The 18,508-nt window shown below is 39.8% G+C and overlaps 2 protein-coding genes across 2 annotated transcripts; one reads left to right on the top strand and one right to left on the bottom strand.

Moving 5' to 3' along the window:
* The first annotated feature begins 3,411 nt into the window (after positions 1–3,411).
* LOC141008958 (serine/threonine-protein phosphatase 2A 55 kDa regulatory subunit B delta isoform) lies at positions 3,412–8,060 on the top strand. The gene is made up of 10 exons (XM_073481335.1): positions 3,412–3,533; positions 3,736–3,810; positions 4,326–4,423; positions 4,533–4,698; positions 4,802–4,914; positions 5,005–5,182; positions 5,302–5,466; positions 6,315–6,484; positions 6,946–7,037; positions 7,139–8,060. The coding sequence occupies exons 1-10, from the start codon at positions 3,527–3,529 to the stop codon at positions 7,416–7,418; spliced, it is 1,344 nt and encodes a 447-aa protein (XP_073337436.1). The 5' UTR covers positions 3,412–3,526; the 3' UTR covers positions 7,419–8,060.
* Positions 8,061–8,901: 841 nt separating this feature from the next.
* Positions 8,902–12,440, bottom strand: bnip4 (BCL2 interacting protein 4). Its single transcript, XM_073481336.1, has 6 exons — positions 12,289–12,440; positions 11,713–11,884; positions 11,533–11,593; positions 11,105–11,211; positions 10,318–10,467; positions 8,902–9,493 (listed from the first exon to the last, which is right to left on the bottom strand). Exons 1-6 carry the CDS (start codon positions 12,329–12,331, stop codon positions 9,451–9,453), a joined length of 576 nt encoding a protein of 191 aa, XP_073337437.1. The 5' UTR covers positions 12,332–12,440; the 3' UTR covers positions 8,902–9,450.
* Positions 12,441–18,508: the final 6,068 nt, after the last annotated feature.

The following is an 18,508-nucleotide window of genomic DNA, read 5'->3' on the forward strand; positions in this document are numbered from 1 at the left end:
GTTTGTGTGTTTGTGTGTGCGTGCGGGATTGCAAAAGCATGTGTATGGGTATTTACGTGCGTGCATCCGTGTGTAAATTCAAACTAAATCAGACGAGGACAGTAGCAGCGCTTGATCGGGTCAAAAGAGGCTCGAACACGATGAGCTCATGTTAAAATCACGACTGTTTTTTTTCGGTTACATGTGAATAAAATGAAGTAAAGGTTTCCAGGATAACAAATGTGTGTTGTTAAACGGCTCAGAAATAGGTGTGCTGTAAGATGTTAAAAAGTCAATATACCTTCATTTTGTCTGTGCTGGTAATGAGCCATATTTTCTGGGGAAAATGGCTGCTTCTCCGGAGGCACCATGTCTACTGAATGTGGCCCTGATCCTGGATAAAACAGAAGGCTCACCAATCAATCTCTCCAGGTTGCCCACAGCCAGAGAAAGCAGCTGCACCACATGTTTGCCTTGCGCGATAGCGACAAGTTAACATACGGGCAGCACAGTAACCATCCACAAGCAGCCTCTAGCTGTCTTATAATGAATTCCCACAGGGATGGGGAACTATCAGAGTCAGTGGTGTTACTGGAGGCTCGGAATAAAGTCAACACCTCTCCTTATACCTGATGAAGCTACGGCACGGCAGCACACACACACACTGGCGCTCGCACACACAGTCACAGCCACAACACTGAACTTGTAAAAATGGGAAAAATCTCATGTACACAACAATTAAGCTGTATGGTTTATTAAATCACAAATTGGGCTTGAGTCAAATGTTTCTGCTTCACACTGTGATGCTGAGTACAAACAGTTTCGTATCTTTTTAATAGGGCAGGATTAGTCAAGGCTGCAATTATTTTCACTTTTCACGTGTAATATAAAGAAGAATAGACATTTGAGAATGCAAATAAAATACAATTAAAATTCAAAAACACTTCTTTCAATTATTAGAACGCAAAAGCAGTGTTTAGTATCCTTTATTCTCACCTGGCCATTAGTATAGCACCTGTACCCACACTACTGCACGCTTTCTAATGGAGAGGTGTTCGTATTCAACAGATAATATCGACACTACCTCATCAGACAGCTACATAATTTCAGCCAGAAGCAGGAGCGGAAACCGCTACAAACTCATTTGGCGCAGTGTGGAACTACACAGGGCTCCTCGTGGAGAAGTCAGGGATGTTTTAGAGGTTCAAGTGGTTTCTTAAAATAATGATGCTTTTACAAAAAACACTGGCGAACCATCTATTTTTAATTTAAAGCGAACATCCCCACGTCTGCAACGAATGGGATCGATACACAAGTAGCTGTCAGACGCTGCGGTTCGACAACACTGTTCAGCAGTATTTTAGAGAACATCTGTCAAATGTATAATTTATACGCAAATTAAAATGTTTTGTGAGGTTTTATGATGTCACATTCTATTTCATATTTCTAAGCGTGCTCTTTCACATCTATAAAGACAGTCTCAGACCATCCAACTCGTACACTATAGGTACAAGTTGGTCCTCCAACTATACAGATATACAGTAGATGTGAGCTTACTAACCTCCAGGCCTCTGCTCTGCTTCTCCCTAAGGGACGCTGTGTGAGTGATGAGCGGGATGTGGAGCTTGGGAGAAACCGAGCAGAAGGTTTTGGTGAGATTTGGTCCAGGTCTTTCTTGGTGCATCCCTATTAATTCACTTGCCACCTCAGGACAACCTGCAGAGGCAGCAAACAAAAAGTTTAAAAGAACTACGGAGACAATACCGTCGCTGTGTAGCAGTTATTAAACGTCGGTGTAGATGACACACTGTAATATCTGGTTAAAAATAATCTTTATTTTTTAATGATCACTTTTGGGGCACTGTGCTATTTTAAAAACAAAGTGAGAGGAGAATATATTAGCAACTTAGCAAACAAAGGATCTTATTTCACATTTCAGCAAAATTAGTTTTACTTTAGACGCGTGTTTCTCTCAACTGGTGCACCGAAAAGAACATATCTCTGTTTATTCTATTTTATGCGCTGAAATGTGGCCCAGATATTACATATTCTCACACTTCATCAGCATTTGCCATTTTTGTTTTTGGAATGTGACTTTTTTTTTTATTGCACATTCAGCCCCTATGGGCTATCCTTCTCCTCCCAGTTCTTGACAACCCCAACCCTTCAGAGAGCGCTGTTTACAGAAAAATAAGCATACGACTAAAAAACAACTAACGCGGCTCTAATATCTATTTTTGTACATATATGTTTTTTTTGCACTGTGATTTTGAGCGCGTGCTCACAATGAAAGAGATGTTCGTGGCGTACTTTTTGACGGATTGTGAGCAGAATCTGAAAAGTTTGTTCCCTGATGTGATATCCACCGTTTGAAGAAGAAGCGATGCACAGTGACTGACAGTATACCATGAAAGTGCTGGGTTAACAGGTGGAATCGACCAAAATAAGCATTGTTTTCCTTTTTTTTTTTAATCCATCTACTCCTATCGTCTACAGATAGATTTCCCTTAACCACTGTAAAAGTTTCTTGTATGTACATGACATCTATATGGCAGATGTACAGCCTATAGGGTTACAGGAATAACGCGCTGAAGTCAAACCTTTAAGAGTCAAGGGACTTTTCAGCCAAAACTTATAACTCTGAAACAAAAGTGACGCATTTTAACTTGTGTTTATTTTAGGTTGACTTGATTGACTTGACTCGATTGTTCAGGTATTGCAGACCAAGCCATATTAGATTAAAAAACATACACAATGCCTCTGTTAGTGTCTTTGGAAAAGGGACTGAGAGGTACAATAGCCACCGAAAATCAACTGGAGTTTCATCATTTCCCCACTAGATGTCACCCACTGACCACACAATAACAAGCCGGGGTACATGCAGGGTGTCACACAATCCTGAGTGAGGACACAGTTCACATCTAACCACCAACAACCAAGCCAATTAAAAAGTTTCATCATGAATAGTGTGTGATTAGCACATAGAAGATGTGTTTTACTTGTATCTCTGCAAGAACTTCAGCATTTACTAATAATAAGCAAATCACACTTATAAAAAATACACCTGGCCTATGAAAACAAATAACATTTATGCTGTTATGCTGGCTAGTTTGTGTTTATTTGATTGCATGTGCTCCAACTTTAATCAGAAATACCTACATCCAGATGTGCACATTACATTATTTGTCCAAGCCCATCAGAGGACAGCTGATCTGGCTTTAGGCTCAATAAGCACGTGTTAATAACGTGTAATCTAATGAAATACAGCTGATGGCGTGGAAAATAAAGACTAAAAGCACATCTGATGATATGATGCTCAGGAGGGATGGATGGAGCCAGGATGTGGCATGTGTGCATGACGTCATTTCTCCATGTACTGTGCGCCATTTTGGAAGAAAAAAAAAAATCACGGATAATTTCCGTGGTCTTGACAGATCTGGACCCGAGTCTTCACACTGATTGTGGATGCTATCTCTTTCCCCGAGCAAGCCGCATTGGTTGATTAGGTATTGGAAGCCGTGTACAGCAAGAGCTGCTACATGAAGCAATGGCGGGTAAGCTACTTTTGAAGGCAGGAAAAGGACCCACCTCACTTGGTGTGTGTGATGGCCTGAATCTGCAAGTTAGCTTAGTAGCCAACGTTAGCGGCTGGCGAGCTAAAGTTGCTAGTTGTCAAAACTGTGTCACTGTCGGGTCATTTTATCTGCAGGCGAGACGCGAAGCAGATACTAACTAACGCTGTGCTCTTTTCCACAGGAGTTGCAGGAGGAAATGATTTTCAGTGGTGTTTCTCTCAAGTGAAAGGAGCGATAGATGAAGATGTTGCGGAAGGTATGTAGCTAACGTTAGCTTTGGCGGCTAAGCTAAAACGGTGGTGTAGCTAGCTGGATGGTCTGATGATGATGATGCTCAGGGGGCTTCACATGAGATGCACGATAGCTAGATGGACGAACGGGCTTTAATATAACACAGCTGTCGTGACTGATGCGAGTTGGTTTGCGGATCACTTGCACGAACGCCCTTTCCTGTGTGAATGACTGTATGTCGCTAGCTAGCTGTATGCTAGCTGGTGGCTAAGCTATTAAAGGGGAGCGACCGTGTCCGTGACGTCAATGTGCTGCGTCCATAAATTGTCGAGTGACATCATGCTTGTTTTCATTCATTCATTCATACATGAATGGGTGTACGTGTTGTGCGTGTCTGGCTGTCAAGTGTGCCTGCTGCTTTATTTCAGAAAAATGACACGAGCACCAGACTGCAGTCTTCTGTCCTAGCTGTCAACAGCACTATCATCCGGAAAGCTGAGCTACTGAGTCTGATTCACTCTGATTTATGTCCACTTTCAGCTGACATAATCTCAACAGTTGAGTTCAACTATTCTGGAGAATTGCTTGCAACTGGAGATAAAGGAGGCAGAGTAGTGATATTTCAACATGAACAGGAGGTAAGATTCCCATCGCACATCAGACGAGCATCTTCATTCACAGTTTTACGTTGCGGTGACTGAACGTGTGTATCTTGTAACTTGTGTTTATGCAATATTTGTCTTCCAGTCTAAGAATCGTCCACACCTGCGCGGGGAGTACAACGTCTATAGCACTTTTCAGAGTCACGAGCCAGAATTTGACTATTTGAAAAGTTTAGAAATCGAAGAAAAAATTAATAAAATAAGATGGCTACCCCAACAAAATGCTGCTCACTTTCTACTTTCGACAAACGGTAAAGGGTTTACTGTCTTTTCTGTTTTGATTACTTTTGCGATTTAAGAATTTCAAACCGTGTGACCTAACTTAAACGACTTTCTGTTGTCTGTTTTCACCAGATAAAACTATCAAATTGTGGAAAATAAGTGAAAGAGATAAACGAGCGGAAGGCTACAACCTGAAAGACGAAGATGGACGACTCAGAGACCCCTTTAGAATCACCTCTTTACGGGTTTGTTCAGTCACACGTCGGACCTCTCTCATGTTTTTGGACGCGGCTTTTAAAAAAATCTCATCTAAAAGCGCATGTGTTGTGTTTCAGGTACCAGTACTGATGCCAATGGATCTCATGGTAGAAGCAAGCCCACGGAGGATCTTTGCAAATGCGCACACCTATCACATTAATTCCATTTCTGTAAATAGTGATCATGAAACGTACCTCTCCGCAGATGACCTAAGAATAAATCTATGGCACTTGGAAATCACAGACAGAAGTTTTAGTATCCTTTTTCCTCATCAGAGAGCCGATATGAGAATACGTGCTTCATAGACGAGCAGATTCTGCATTGTATAATCATGAAACGTAAGACTGCTAGTTCCTTTAACAGTGTGTTCCCAGATATTGTAGACATCAAGCCCGCCAACATGGAGGAACTGACAGAAGTAATCACAGCTGCTGAGTGCCATCCACACCAATGCAATGTATTTGTGTACAGCAGTAGCAAAGGCACCATCCGCCTGTGTGACATGCGAGCAGCAGCGCTCTGCGACAGGCACTCGAAGTGTAAGTACCTCCATTGTAGTGCTTGAATCTTTAGTTGATTAGTCTATCAGTGTAAACGTGCTTGAGGATTTATTAAATTAGCAGCAATTTATGTGATATTTAGATTTCCTACTTGTCCCCATTTTGTATATAGCAATTAATAGATAAGACTAAGGGTGTTTCATGTGATGTGTTATAGATTGTGTATTCTCAAAATGATTACATGTTTCAGAAGATAAATTATATGCTAAAAGAAAATCATATTGCGATTGAGTCAGTGTTAGTGTCGTGTTAGTTACAAAAAGGAAGAAAATATATATGTTTATAAAACTAGATTAGCACTCGGTAGATTGCATACCTCTGCCCAAATAAAAAAAAATAATACCAGCCACCTAAATACGGCAGATTGTTCAAAATCAAGATGAAAATCCATGAATTATTACCTGACAAAAAGACAAAAATCCTTGCAATGTTAAAGAAAGTGAGGGGGAAAAAAAGCTGGGTTCAATCCTTTAACTGGATCCACACCAAATGTTAATGGGGTCTATTTTGGGCCGAGCCCCATCAATGGAAATCGGTTCAGTGGTTTTTGTCTAATCCTGCCTACCAACCAACCAACCAACAGATACAGGTGAAAACATAACCTTGTTGACGGAGGTGTTGGTGATGATGGGATTATTGCGGGGGTTTTGTACCAAACAAGCATGTTCCCGAACATCTGGAGAACAGGATTTGTAGGCATCTGTAGCATCACAGTGCGTCTTATTACGAAAACATTTTGATGAATTGTTCAGGCTGAATGTGTCGCTTCACTCGCTTAAACCAATAAAGAGATAGTGGATAGTGACGATTTCTCTTTTTTGTTTCAGTCTTCGAGGAGCCTGAGGATCCAAGCAGCCGATCCTTCTTCTCTGAGATCATCTCCTCCATCTCGGACGTGAAGTTCAGTCACAGCGGACGCTATATGATGACACGTGACTACCTCTCCGTCAAAGTTTGGGACCTCAACATGGAGAACAGGCCAGTGGAGACGTATCAGGTGCATGAACATACTTATCTAATGGCTTCAAAAATAACTGACGTATGAGAGAAAACAATAAGCCCTGCAGCGTTTTAGTGGCAGTCTTACATCAGATATTGTGCATTTCATATAGACAGGAAGGCTTTCTGTGATCAAGGGATCGAGGCTTCAAACGGTTTCATTTCCACAATACATCAGAACTTTCCCCCAAAAATATAACAATTTGTTTTCTTAAAGCTAGTAATGGTTATATAAAGGTGTGAAGATCGCACAGAAGTACAAAGAATATGATCCTTTCATCGAAAGGCATGCAGTCTCCTTGTGGCTCACAAAAATAGTAGCCTCGCAGTCGGACTGATTAGCTACACAATCTGCACTCACCACACAGTACTTTAGCCGGATGAGCTTTTTACACTTCAGTGATGTCCATACAGATGAAGGCAGTGAATATTTAGTCTAAGTGACATGTCTTGTTTCAGGTCCATGAATACCTTCGCAGTAAACTCTGCTCCTTGTATGAAAACGACTGCATCTTTGACAAGTTCGAGTGCTGCTGGAATGGCAGTGACAGGTACGTTTCTCTATTCTTGCACGTGATAGCCTTTCACTGGTGACATCGTGTTTTTCCTGAAGTGAACGTAGACAACAATTTGAATTTTCTCTCTCCATCAGTGCCATCATGACCGGCTCCTACAACAACTTCTTCCGAATGTTTGACCGCAACACCAGGCGGGACATCACACTGGAGGCGTCCCGGGAGAGCAGCAAACCACGGGCTACGCTCAAACCACGCAAAGTGTCCACCGGCGGCAAGAGGAAGAAGGATGAGATCAGCGTGGACAGCCTGGACTTCAACAAGAAGATCCTCCACACTGCCTGGCACCCCAAAGATAACGTGATAGCTGTGGCAGCCACCAACAACTTGTACATTTTCCAGGACAAAATCAACTAGAAGATTTGGGGCTCCAGAGGATAGGGCTTTTACCGTACCTGTGTAGTTAAGCCTACTACTTGTCTATCTGTATAAGAAGAAACAGCCTCGTTGTCCTCCTGGTGAAGAATTCGAAAGCACGTGTCTACTTTTTTTGCCACAGGAGGTTGATCTATAGGCCTGTTTTATTTTGAGTCTGAGCTTAGGTTGTTTTTGCCTTTGGCACCAGGGCAATCAACATGCCCCCCTGACCCAGAAAGCCCAATTCGGGTCTAATTGATGGAATGGCACTCCCTAGAGGTCAAACTCTTGAACGTTGGTGTTTGTGTTGACATTTTAAGCCTTCATTTCATGATTTAACGACAGAACTCTTGGAAGCCCTTAAAATGACGTCTTGTCAAAGTTGTAACATCATCTCAAAGGTTTTGGGCCCTCTGAAGCACGGATTAATGGCCAATAAGCCTAACTGTAACATTCCCCCATTGGCCATGTATTCAGGCCAAACTACTGGTGGAAGAGGCCATGAATTTGGAAAGTGGACCTGTTTCTTTTCTCCCCCTCCCCTCCTCTTACTTTACCCCAGTCAATACGGTGACATAATTTCACTGACTGTATCTACTCAAGTACACCTTGTCATCCACATAATAAAAGAAACTAAAACTACAGATGTGTTTTTAAATTTAGAAGTATGTATTAAAACATGTTTATTGCTTTGCATGTTTTTATGTTGTAGAGAGGTGGAAAAATGTCCAGTCACACCACTGTCTTTGAGCAGATCTCAAGCAAACTTGTTATGGAAATACTATTCGGGGCTACCAGTTTCAGAACCACTGTTGGAGACAACCGATGATGTGTTTGTGTCAAGAGATTAATTTCTAAGTTTTTGACCATGTTTTAGGATGCAGGCTGGAAACTACATGGCACAAGATGGGGCCCAGGACAAAGGGAATCTGCAGCCTTAATACCTACTTCTATCAGTGACAGCTACAAGTTATGTCCCCAAACGTTTTACAAACCTCATGTGCATTATTTGTAAATCCTATTTTATAGAGTTATGTCCTCATATACTGCTGCTATATGTGGCTGTCTATGAAAATACAAAGGAGGAAAATTGCACATCGTACAGTTTATGTGATAGAGTGCCTCCGAATCATGTAATAAGTAGGAAATTCAGACAGGCCTCATACATGTGCCCTTATTCATTTATTAGGGATGTCACCCAAATTTGAGCCGCGTTATTGCAAATGTGGATCTTATCTCCGTAGTTGTGAATGCAGAAATGAAGGTTGACTACACGACACACAAAACATATACTGATTACATTAAAACAAACACATAATAATGCATTGTCTTTGTCCATTGATTCCTAACATGGTGGCAATGTATTCACTTGTTTATTATTTTGACCAAAGTTCAATAAAATTTTAATTGTGTTCATCTGCATGTCTTCCTTTTTCTTTGTAGTCAACTCCATGTTTCTACGCATAAATCCATCAGAGCCATGTACGTTTTTCCAACTTTTATTTTGAGTAGAGTGAATGAAGTGGACCACATCAGCAAGATATTCGATTTTCTTATAATCACAATTTACAATTGCATAAATAGAGCAATCGATAATGAATGCAATCACTTAAAATACTAGGCTAATGATCCCTTGGACAAAATAAAAATACAAGTCAAAACAATTCATCCATCGCTGATCTGAAGAATGATACAGGACAGTAAATCATTTTAAATCGAAAGTGATTTCTCATTGCAAAAAGAAAAAGGCAATGTTGACAGCATACATCAGTTCCCTAACGTGCAGATTTAAGGAGCAGGAAGCAGCGAAACAGTCATCTCCAGGCCAGGACTACAGCAAGGAGGAGAGAATTGGTCAGTGTTGTGTTCAAGTGCATGGTACACCATGAAACAGCAATGACAGATCCTCAACTCTCCACGCTGGTGGGGCACTCAGTCAAATCGGACCGTGTCACGTGGTCCCATTTTAAGGCATGCCAAGATATCAAGTCGGGTCAAGGTGACGTGGTGTCACAACACGCCACCGCCCTTCTTAGTAGGTGTTGTGGGAGGTTAGACGCTTCCCAATGTATATCCTAAAGAGGGAGAAACACAAACGTAAAGTAAGTTAATCTATGTACGCCTCAACAGAGGCCCTACGCCCCTATTCAGAAATTCCTGCTGTGCTCGTTTTATATACTTAGCTGCTTTGCTAGTGTATTTGATATCTTTCCAACAGAGACATCTCAGACTAACTGCTACTTTTGGGTCAACTCAAGCTGTCATTTTCTTTAGTTTGTGGTCCAACAGGTAAACAAGGTCTTCAATCTGATGTTAGGAAACATTATGGTTTCTATTGGCTACCTATCCAACCATTCATCCAATCACTCTGAACAATCAGCATGTGAATGTTCTCTGTGGTGATTTTCTTTGTTTTGGTGATTGTTTTCTCTTCTATCCTGCGTATGTTCCTGGATTCATGGGAGACAGGTGAAGCATTTGCAAATGGCAAATGTAAATACAATTGTTGTCCCAGCACCAAAATACAAAACACAAGACTGGAATCTATCAGTCTCAAATTGATTGACAGGTGATTAAATAGGTACACCAACACCAGACAGCCACTAAATTATTCATGTTGTGATGGAGCAATTAAAAGGTCTGTTTGCATCAGTGATGTTCATGAACCATTGGTAAACAGGTCTATATTTTCATGTGTGATTGTCTAAAAACATAATGTTGTTAATAAGGTTTCCATTATTATTATTATTATTATTATTATGTGAATATACATAAATTGTATGTGGTAAATGCTTCTTTAGGATCCCTCTGCGATTGCTTCTACAGGTTCCCGTTAAGAGTTTTAGCTTTTCAGATACTGTAATGGGACCAGAGTTAGAGACTGAATGATGTTGCTTACCCTAGGCCGACAGCAAGTATGTGAGATATGATTAATGAGGGAAGGAACAGCTTCAGAAAGTCAGCAGACAGAACGCCTCCCTTCTTCATGACGCTGGTGTTCCTAATGCTGAGAGAGGTCGAGCGCTTAGGGTACTTCAGCAGGAACTCCCTACAGAGAAGCACATTAATTTTTCAATGTTTTGAATTCATTAAAATCAATGAGAGCCAGTCGAATGTCATACTGACACATCTGCTCACACAGACATCATCAGTTTTATCTTTTTTCACTCTATGAATTACAATTACAAATCATGGCATTAAATAAATATACTAAGGCTAATATTTTTAAGAGATTAACACAGATTTACACTCAGCTACTGTGGAAGTTGTTCATAGTAGAGCCAAACCGACACATAGGTTGACTGATATTGGCATCTGACAGATATATCTATATCAGCGTGTTTGTTGAAATGTATTAAATTCCTAATAAAGTTTACCGTTTCAGTTCAGTGATGTCATTTTAGACAGTACCGTTCTGTTTATTGTTACACAGTAAGGTTACATATCATTGTCACAAGTATATAATAACCATATTTGAAGGCTCATCGCAACAATATTTGTATATTGGCCAAAAGAACAATGTTGGAATTTATTTCTCCCCATTATCAGTCAGGCTCTAGTTCATGGTCAATAACTATTAAGTCTGTGATTGTGTAACAGCACAATCTTGTGTAACCTGGGAATGGTAATGTTTACTAAGATAACGCCACTTAATTTACATTACAAAGTTGGCGGTGGCTACATACTTTGGTGGACTGTTCTCAGGTCGACTCGACCAGTCCCAGATCCAGTCAGCATTTTTCTTCATGAGGTTCTCCACCTCTCGTCTCCTTTCCTGGAAGTCTTCATCTGACTAAAAATAGACAATTGATAATTGTGGTTGAAAACACATCCAGCAACGACTCAGCCATCACATCACTGATATTTTAAAACAAGACTATGCTGTAAAACATTTCTGACACTCAGTAGTTGCAATCATCGTGACTTACACTTATTCTGACATAACAAGAATAGCCTCTATTGAGCTACACTAATCAAGATAGTTTTGATCACTAATTTTGAGCAGTGTATAGAAGTTATCTGGGGAAAAGTCCAAATGTATTCAATAAAACTACACCATTTGAGACTTTGGTACAAATATTTAAATACAAGTCAGTGGTTTCAACAAATGTACCTGAGAGCTGTTTCCCTCAGAGCCTCTCCACAGAAGAAGTGGGGTCTGTGCTCTAAGTGGGCTGTTGTGAAGACAACAACAACACAACGCTGGTCACTTAAAACACATGTTTGGAATACCACGTCTTGCAACACATAAGGAGGACACAAACGTTGCTTCCCTGTTTCATCACACACAGACCTGTTGCACTGAGAGCTTCCTTTGGAGCTGCTGCGGCCTGACTCGTGCTGTGCGTCTAGCAGCATTTTCTCCAGGTCACCCTGCTGGATGGCCGTGGGGATTTGCTCCTGGCTCCCGTGATGACTCGTACTTTGGGAGCCAGTGCCACTGAAATGCAGCTCTACCCAGGAACCTTGAAATCAAAACAACACAGTTATTATACACTGTTTATAGTATAGTATCACTTCCCTTCACTACACTGGGACTCACTGTGCTGAAGGGTTGGGTAACTCACAGAAGAACAATTAACAGACACAGCCTGTCCTTGGCTTGGAGGCATTTGGATTTCGCAATGTTGCAAATAAGCCCCATTACCTAACTAGGTCAACAAGCTGTCCTCTGTTGATCTGCCCTCGACTTAAAGATCGATAAAATAACGTTTTAACACTCAAGTTAGCTTAATATCTAGGCTGTTCAGCTCAGGCTATGTTAGCTAATTTAAGGTTATGTACCTCCTGTTTACTAAACTCAGCTGGTGCTAGCATCAACACTGACTGGTTAGCTAGGCTACAGGCTGCTTTGTCGTGTGTACTTTACCTTGCAAACTCTCGTCCGATGAATTATCCTTCTGGAGAGACATCGTAGCGGTATAATCTTGTGGGGGTCCGCAGTCTTAGAGGCCTATATGTAAGCGAAATGGTGGCGAAATCTGTGTAAGCAGCTGGAGCCCCAACTACCACAATAACAATGACGCAAGATTGTGTTTATCTAGCGCGCGATTGGCTGTGAAAGGGGCACGCAGACTGGCCGCAGCGCGCATGCTCGCACGCAAAAGCCCAAATAAACATGATTGCTGAATGTCATTAGCTTAGCACCAACGTTATGTTTATAAAACGACAGGGAGGCATTGCTCGTGTTTTTGTGTTTTGAGTGAAACTTATTTATGACGGCAGTTCCACACACCTGTCTGCAGGTGGCAGTCAGAGCTCATAGCTCGCCCTGTATTTGCTTCAGCACACAGGGAGTAGCTCACACACCACACCTGGCCTTCAATTTAAAAAAATAAATAAATATTACAATATCAGATTCAATATCAAGCATGTTGTGTTTCTATTGCAGAGTCTTAATGTTCAGGCCTGTATTGATCAGAGTCCCAACACATCAACAGTGTTTACGTCCTTGTTTAAGGAGCACAGAAGGATGTAAACATTGTCTCTGCTGATTTCTTTTAATCAACAATCCCCACAAGGGACTTCTGACAAGGTAAAACAAACATATTTATTGGTCACGATTTCTTGAAGAGGCAACTCCAAATTTGAGACCGGCAAATGTAATTATGTTCGTACCATGGAGATTAGTATGACTGATTATTCTTGCAAAATTAAATTATTTCCACAATTGAGGGGGCTTATTATTCTGGGGGTAGAATTGTCCTTCCTGGCAGACCTTGGTTTATACAGAATATACGGAGCTTAATGGATCATTTCAAAACAGAGATCAATTATTTGGGTAACCATTAAAATGTACTGCACTTACTGCAGTTTTCCTCCTTACCAAAGAAAAACAAGCTTGCACAAACAGGCGATATTAATTCACTCCCCTTTAGTGCTACATCAGGGTTTTGTTTTGCAATTACTCTTATTTTCTGTACTTATTTTTGGGGGTAATTTACTATTCACATTGCAGTTACTGTAAACAGTAAGTACACGTTCTCTATTTTGTCACATAATTAAGGGAACATTCAATTAAGAGCCATGTACAGTCAGTCTCAATAAAATACATACTGATTAAGTCAAAAATAAAAAATAAAGATCCATTTTCTATTTATTCTTTTGTCATACTGCACATAGCAATACCTGGCCAGACGGATACATCATCCACAGTAGACGTATTAACAAATAATAGCATTGTGAGGGCCAGTAATCACCACAATTTCCCCAAATTCACGTCAGTGCCATGACCAGGCGTATGGAACTGAAACCAAAAAAGTAGGCAACTCTCAAAACAAAGAAACCAATAATGTGAGAAAGGAAATGCTTTTCTATATTCCAAAAACAAAGCCTTTATTTTCTAATAACCCAAACCTCTAGAGAGTATTATGTTCAGCATTGTTCAATGTAGTCAAAGCTGCGATGTTAAAACATTTTCAGGGTGGTTGTTGATTCGATCAACGATGCATACATTTACGGCGCTCAATAACAACTAAATAAACATTTATGAAAGCAGAAGCCATAAAAAATGTATCACGGTTAATATTTCAAATGATATTACATTCTGTTGGTGTAAGTTGTTTATATTTTCATGTAGTGCTGTCAGAATTTATGATGGAGGCAATACTGGCAGTAATTTTGTTAAGTGTTATGAATGTTGTTTTCCACTCCCCATCCCCGCTCTCATTAAAAAAATGTGCTCACCAGATGGCATATGTACCGAAACGGATGCATTGTACAGTGTTATAATACCCCACCATTGCTACATTGAATTGTCTGCCGTTCCATGTGCGCCACATGGCTTTGACTACAAGCTTAATTTAGGCTTCAGCACAGCATCTGATAAACAATAACTACACAAAGAACCATGAAAAACACATTTTAGCCCTTTTATAAGCTCACAAGAGCAATGTGCACTGGATTAAACAATGCCACTCGATGAAAGGGAGGAAGTCCACCCCCCTTTCAGGCCATTTAATTAAATCAGAAATTACCGTCTGGAAGTCTATCCCACGATCACCACAGATAACCTACTATTGCCAGAAATAAAGTCGTAACGCAAAAGAAAATCACATCCTGTTTTGGATCAGCAAGATAGAGGTAGAGTCCATGAAGTTTAACCTAAACCGCATAAGGAAATCAACCATTATTGAAGGTTATTAGTCAGTATTACTTTCTGGCACAAGAAGAGAGAACACAAACATCCACTCATTTCAACCACAAGCCATTCTCTAAACTGGTTTGTACGTCATGTAGGCCTGAACTTTCTCCTAATGATACTCAGTTCTGTCTTGACTCCACTTTTAGCAGGCATGGTAATGTATTTGTTGGAGACATACCCACATGGTGGAGAATACCAAACACCGATTGGACTGTAAGCTGTATAAGAAGAAAGAGGCGTAAGATAAACAAAGAAGCTAAGAATATAATAGATATAATGCCAGTAAGTGTCTATTAATGGTAAGTCCAAATTTCCCGAGTAAGCACTTCTGCAGGCCATTATATTAAATCAGAAATTCCCATCTGGAATTCTATGCCCGATCACCACAGATAACCTACCATGATCAGAAATAAAGTCGTAAAGCAAAAGAAAATCACATCCTGTTTTGCATCAGCAAGATAGAGAAAGAATTAATGAAGTTTAACCCAAACCGTGTAAGGAAATCAACCATTATTGAGGGTTATTAGTCAATATTAGTCACTGGCACAAGAAGAGGGAACACAAAGTGTAAGTGTGTTTAAATGGTAAGTCAAAATTCAGTGCTTTATTCATCTGACAGGGATACCCCCCAAGTTGATGAGCTGCCCTAATAAGCACTGCTGTGTATGTGATTATATGTAATGATACAGCTACAATATTCATATTTCTAGATTTCTCTATCCATAATGTTGTTATTTACTCTTATTTTATATGTTTTAACCCTCATATTTTCCTAATAGTAGTGAGATTTACCCACTTCCGGCAGCCATTTTAATAGCAACTTGGGAAATGAACTTAGCTAGCATAAGTTAGCTAACGTTAAACACGTAGCTTCATGATGTACACTGATTTTATTTTATTTCAAAGCTATAAAGGTGTCTCGAGGATTCAAGAAATGTGTGAAAAACACCGGTAGGTGTTGCTACACACCAGCGAAGCTTTTACAACTTGCTTAAACAAACGCTAGCTCTTAGCAGCTAACTTTAGCTAATCGTCAATTCAAACGCCTCAAGTGCAACTCACGTAGCGGCTAACGTTAGCTACAGTGGGGTCATATAATTAATTATTTTATACGAAATACATCGTTTGTCCACTGTCAGTCATATTACAATCGTGATGATTCAATTATCCTTTAACACCACTTTATATATCAGCATACCAATATCTGGCTAGCTAGCATTACCTCCACAGTTACCACGTTCAGTTGTTGTTAGCAACAACGACCACAGGCGATATCAGAAACAAAATGTCAAATACATTTCTAAAAGCCATTACCTGTTCAGGAGTGGGAAGGCAGATTTCTAATACTTGACGCAGGGCCATCTGATGATTCAAGTCATCTGGAAATAAAAAAACACCAGGTGCCATCTGCTGACCTTTACAGGTAACTGCCACAACACACCCACCTGAATCCACACACTAAATGTCACAACTCAAGTATGAGTGTAGTAAGTGTCAGAGACATGATATGAACATGGTCACAGGCTCAGGTGCATCTGCAGGACCACTCTACTATCCACTCCTATGCTTGAAAACATGGAAGTTTCTATTAAATATCCACCAAAGCTGATCACTGAAATTGCTCCTCACAGTGTGTTGTCTTGTCCAGAAAACTGGATTTCAACAGCCGTCACTGACATCCTGATATATTATTTTTACTGCAAGTAATAACCTCAGATATTGATTTCTGCATGATGTAATCACGTCATGTTTTCACTTCAAATAATCATTTAGCTATTGCGACTTGTGTTTTCCAGTGTCCACAGCAGTAGTCAGTAGGTTTGTCCTGTCAAAAAGAGATTAAAAAATAGAAGATGATGCTGACACCCCTTGCAACAGATGACAGGTGGAAGGAAGAGCAATGACTCCATCGAGATGCCCCAGTTGATAGTGTGGCACAGCTGTGTGTAGGTGTGTTTACTGACATCATACTGAGGGATGAATTGTTTTCCACAACAGCTGATTGGTGGAGACAGATAAAGTACAATGATAGTAAGCTGGTGTTTACTTTGTGTTTCTGACATCCTGTGTTTTGCCCAAGCGTGTGCATGAGGACGAGAGTAGGCCAGACGGGAATTGGATACGATCGATGGCATAGACAGGACGAGACGGCTAAGGAAGAATTATGGTGTCCGGAGCAGGAGATTTGCCAGAGCTTAATTTTGTATCAATGAGGATTCACTGCAGAACGTAGAAAGCATAGATGTAGATGATGCATGAAGTTTCACAGACAGCAGAGTATCTACTTGTGATAATAGTGAGCAAAATAATCCAATTTTTCAAACTCATGCAGTTCTTTTAAATTGAATTTGACCTTATTTGTGACAGATTTTTAAGGTTGACACTGTTCTGACCAACTGGTGTCCATATAAATGATATATTTTCTTAACATGAGAGATTTTGAGGTCATGGTAAAGACAAATGAGTATGTTTTGGGACAGTATCACCCCTTTGCCCCCTATTTTTTCTCATCTCTCTCTAACCCCATATTATACACTTTTTACACAAATTTTCATGTTTATGAATGAATCATCACAGATTATTATTTTTAAAATGCTCAAAATGAATGAACAAAACAGAAAGCACCTAATTTGTTATACAAATATTAGATGAAGAATTATGGACTAACATTTCAAACCTCATATTTTGTGCTATCCCTTCAAAGTTATCATTTCCTAGCTTACGTGTTGATAAAAGAATAACGTGATATTGGATGTTTATAGTATTTTTATCTTTGTAAATGTGGTAAATTCAACAGCCCATGTGAAATACACTCCTGTTAATGTATCCTGGTGGTTGTTGGGATAGATAATTTGACATTAAAGACATTTTTGTCATATTCTATATATTATAATTCATGCCTATATTTAAATTTGCTAATATTTTTGAATGGCATATCTATTTATTTATTTATTTATTTATTGAGTCATTTATTTATTTATTTATTTATTTGTTTATTTTTCATTTTGGCAGTACTGGTCCATAATATCTTGGGGAAAAAGGAGGTAAAATATGAAAACATGAATGAGTAAAGACTGTCTTACCCAAAGAATGAACCTCCATTTGTTGATACTTTTGATATATTTAGTAAATTCCACATCATCTATGTGTTTTGGCTGTCTGAAATCCCAGTGGGATCCTCATTCCTCTGGGGTTTTCTTTAGCCCCTTTCAGATGAGCATGTTTTGCTTTTTTTTTGATGAGCTAAGAAAATATAACAACCTACTATCTACTATCTTTTTTTTTTTTTAATCCTAAATACTAATCACAATAATCCCCTTCTCAGGGATTGCATATCAACATGCCCTCTAATAGGTACAATCTTGGCAGGCAAAAAATAAATTGGCCTGGCAAGTCATTCAGAAAATATCCATGTTATCAAATTTTCGTACTGATGTGGTTTAAAACATTTTTAGGTCCTGCTAAAAAGGCAATCATCCTCTCCATTCTTAGACAGCTGTAACTAAATGCATTAAACACACTAGAAAACTAGGGGTTAAAGTAAGATTCATTGAGAATAATTCCCATTACAGATGCAACGTTGAGCAGAATGAGTAGACAAAGTAACAGAGATTGCATGAGGCAAATTAAGCAGGACCTTCCTGCTGCTATCATCCCTCAGAATGTAATTTGATTATCTCGCATCCTTATCAATTCAAGAGGGAGGAAGTATTATACGCATGATGCATTGTGCCCAATTCATAATGAATGACCCAACATTCAATTAAAAACACTCTATTCATCACAAGCTATGATTTAAACTTGTTAGTATGGTTTCGATGCGTCTGTCTGACTCTGTGCGATCCCGCCTCGCCATCCTCTGCATGTCTGGTGGGATGTGGACTGTTCTCTCTGGCATGTTTTGCTCCAGCCTCTTTCAGATACATGACTAGCAGCTTTAACAAGC

Source organism: Pagrus major, chromosome 15, assembly GCF_040436345.1.
Source record: "Pagrus major chromosome 15, Pma_NU_1.0".
In the NCBI taxonomy this organism is placed as follows: Eukaryota; Metazoa; Chordata; class Actinopteri; order Spariformes; family Sparidae; genus Pagrus; species Pagrus major.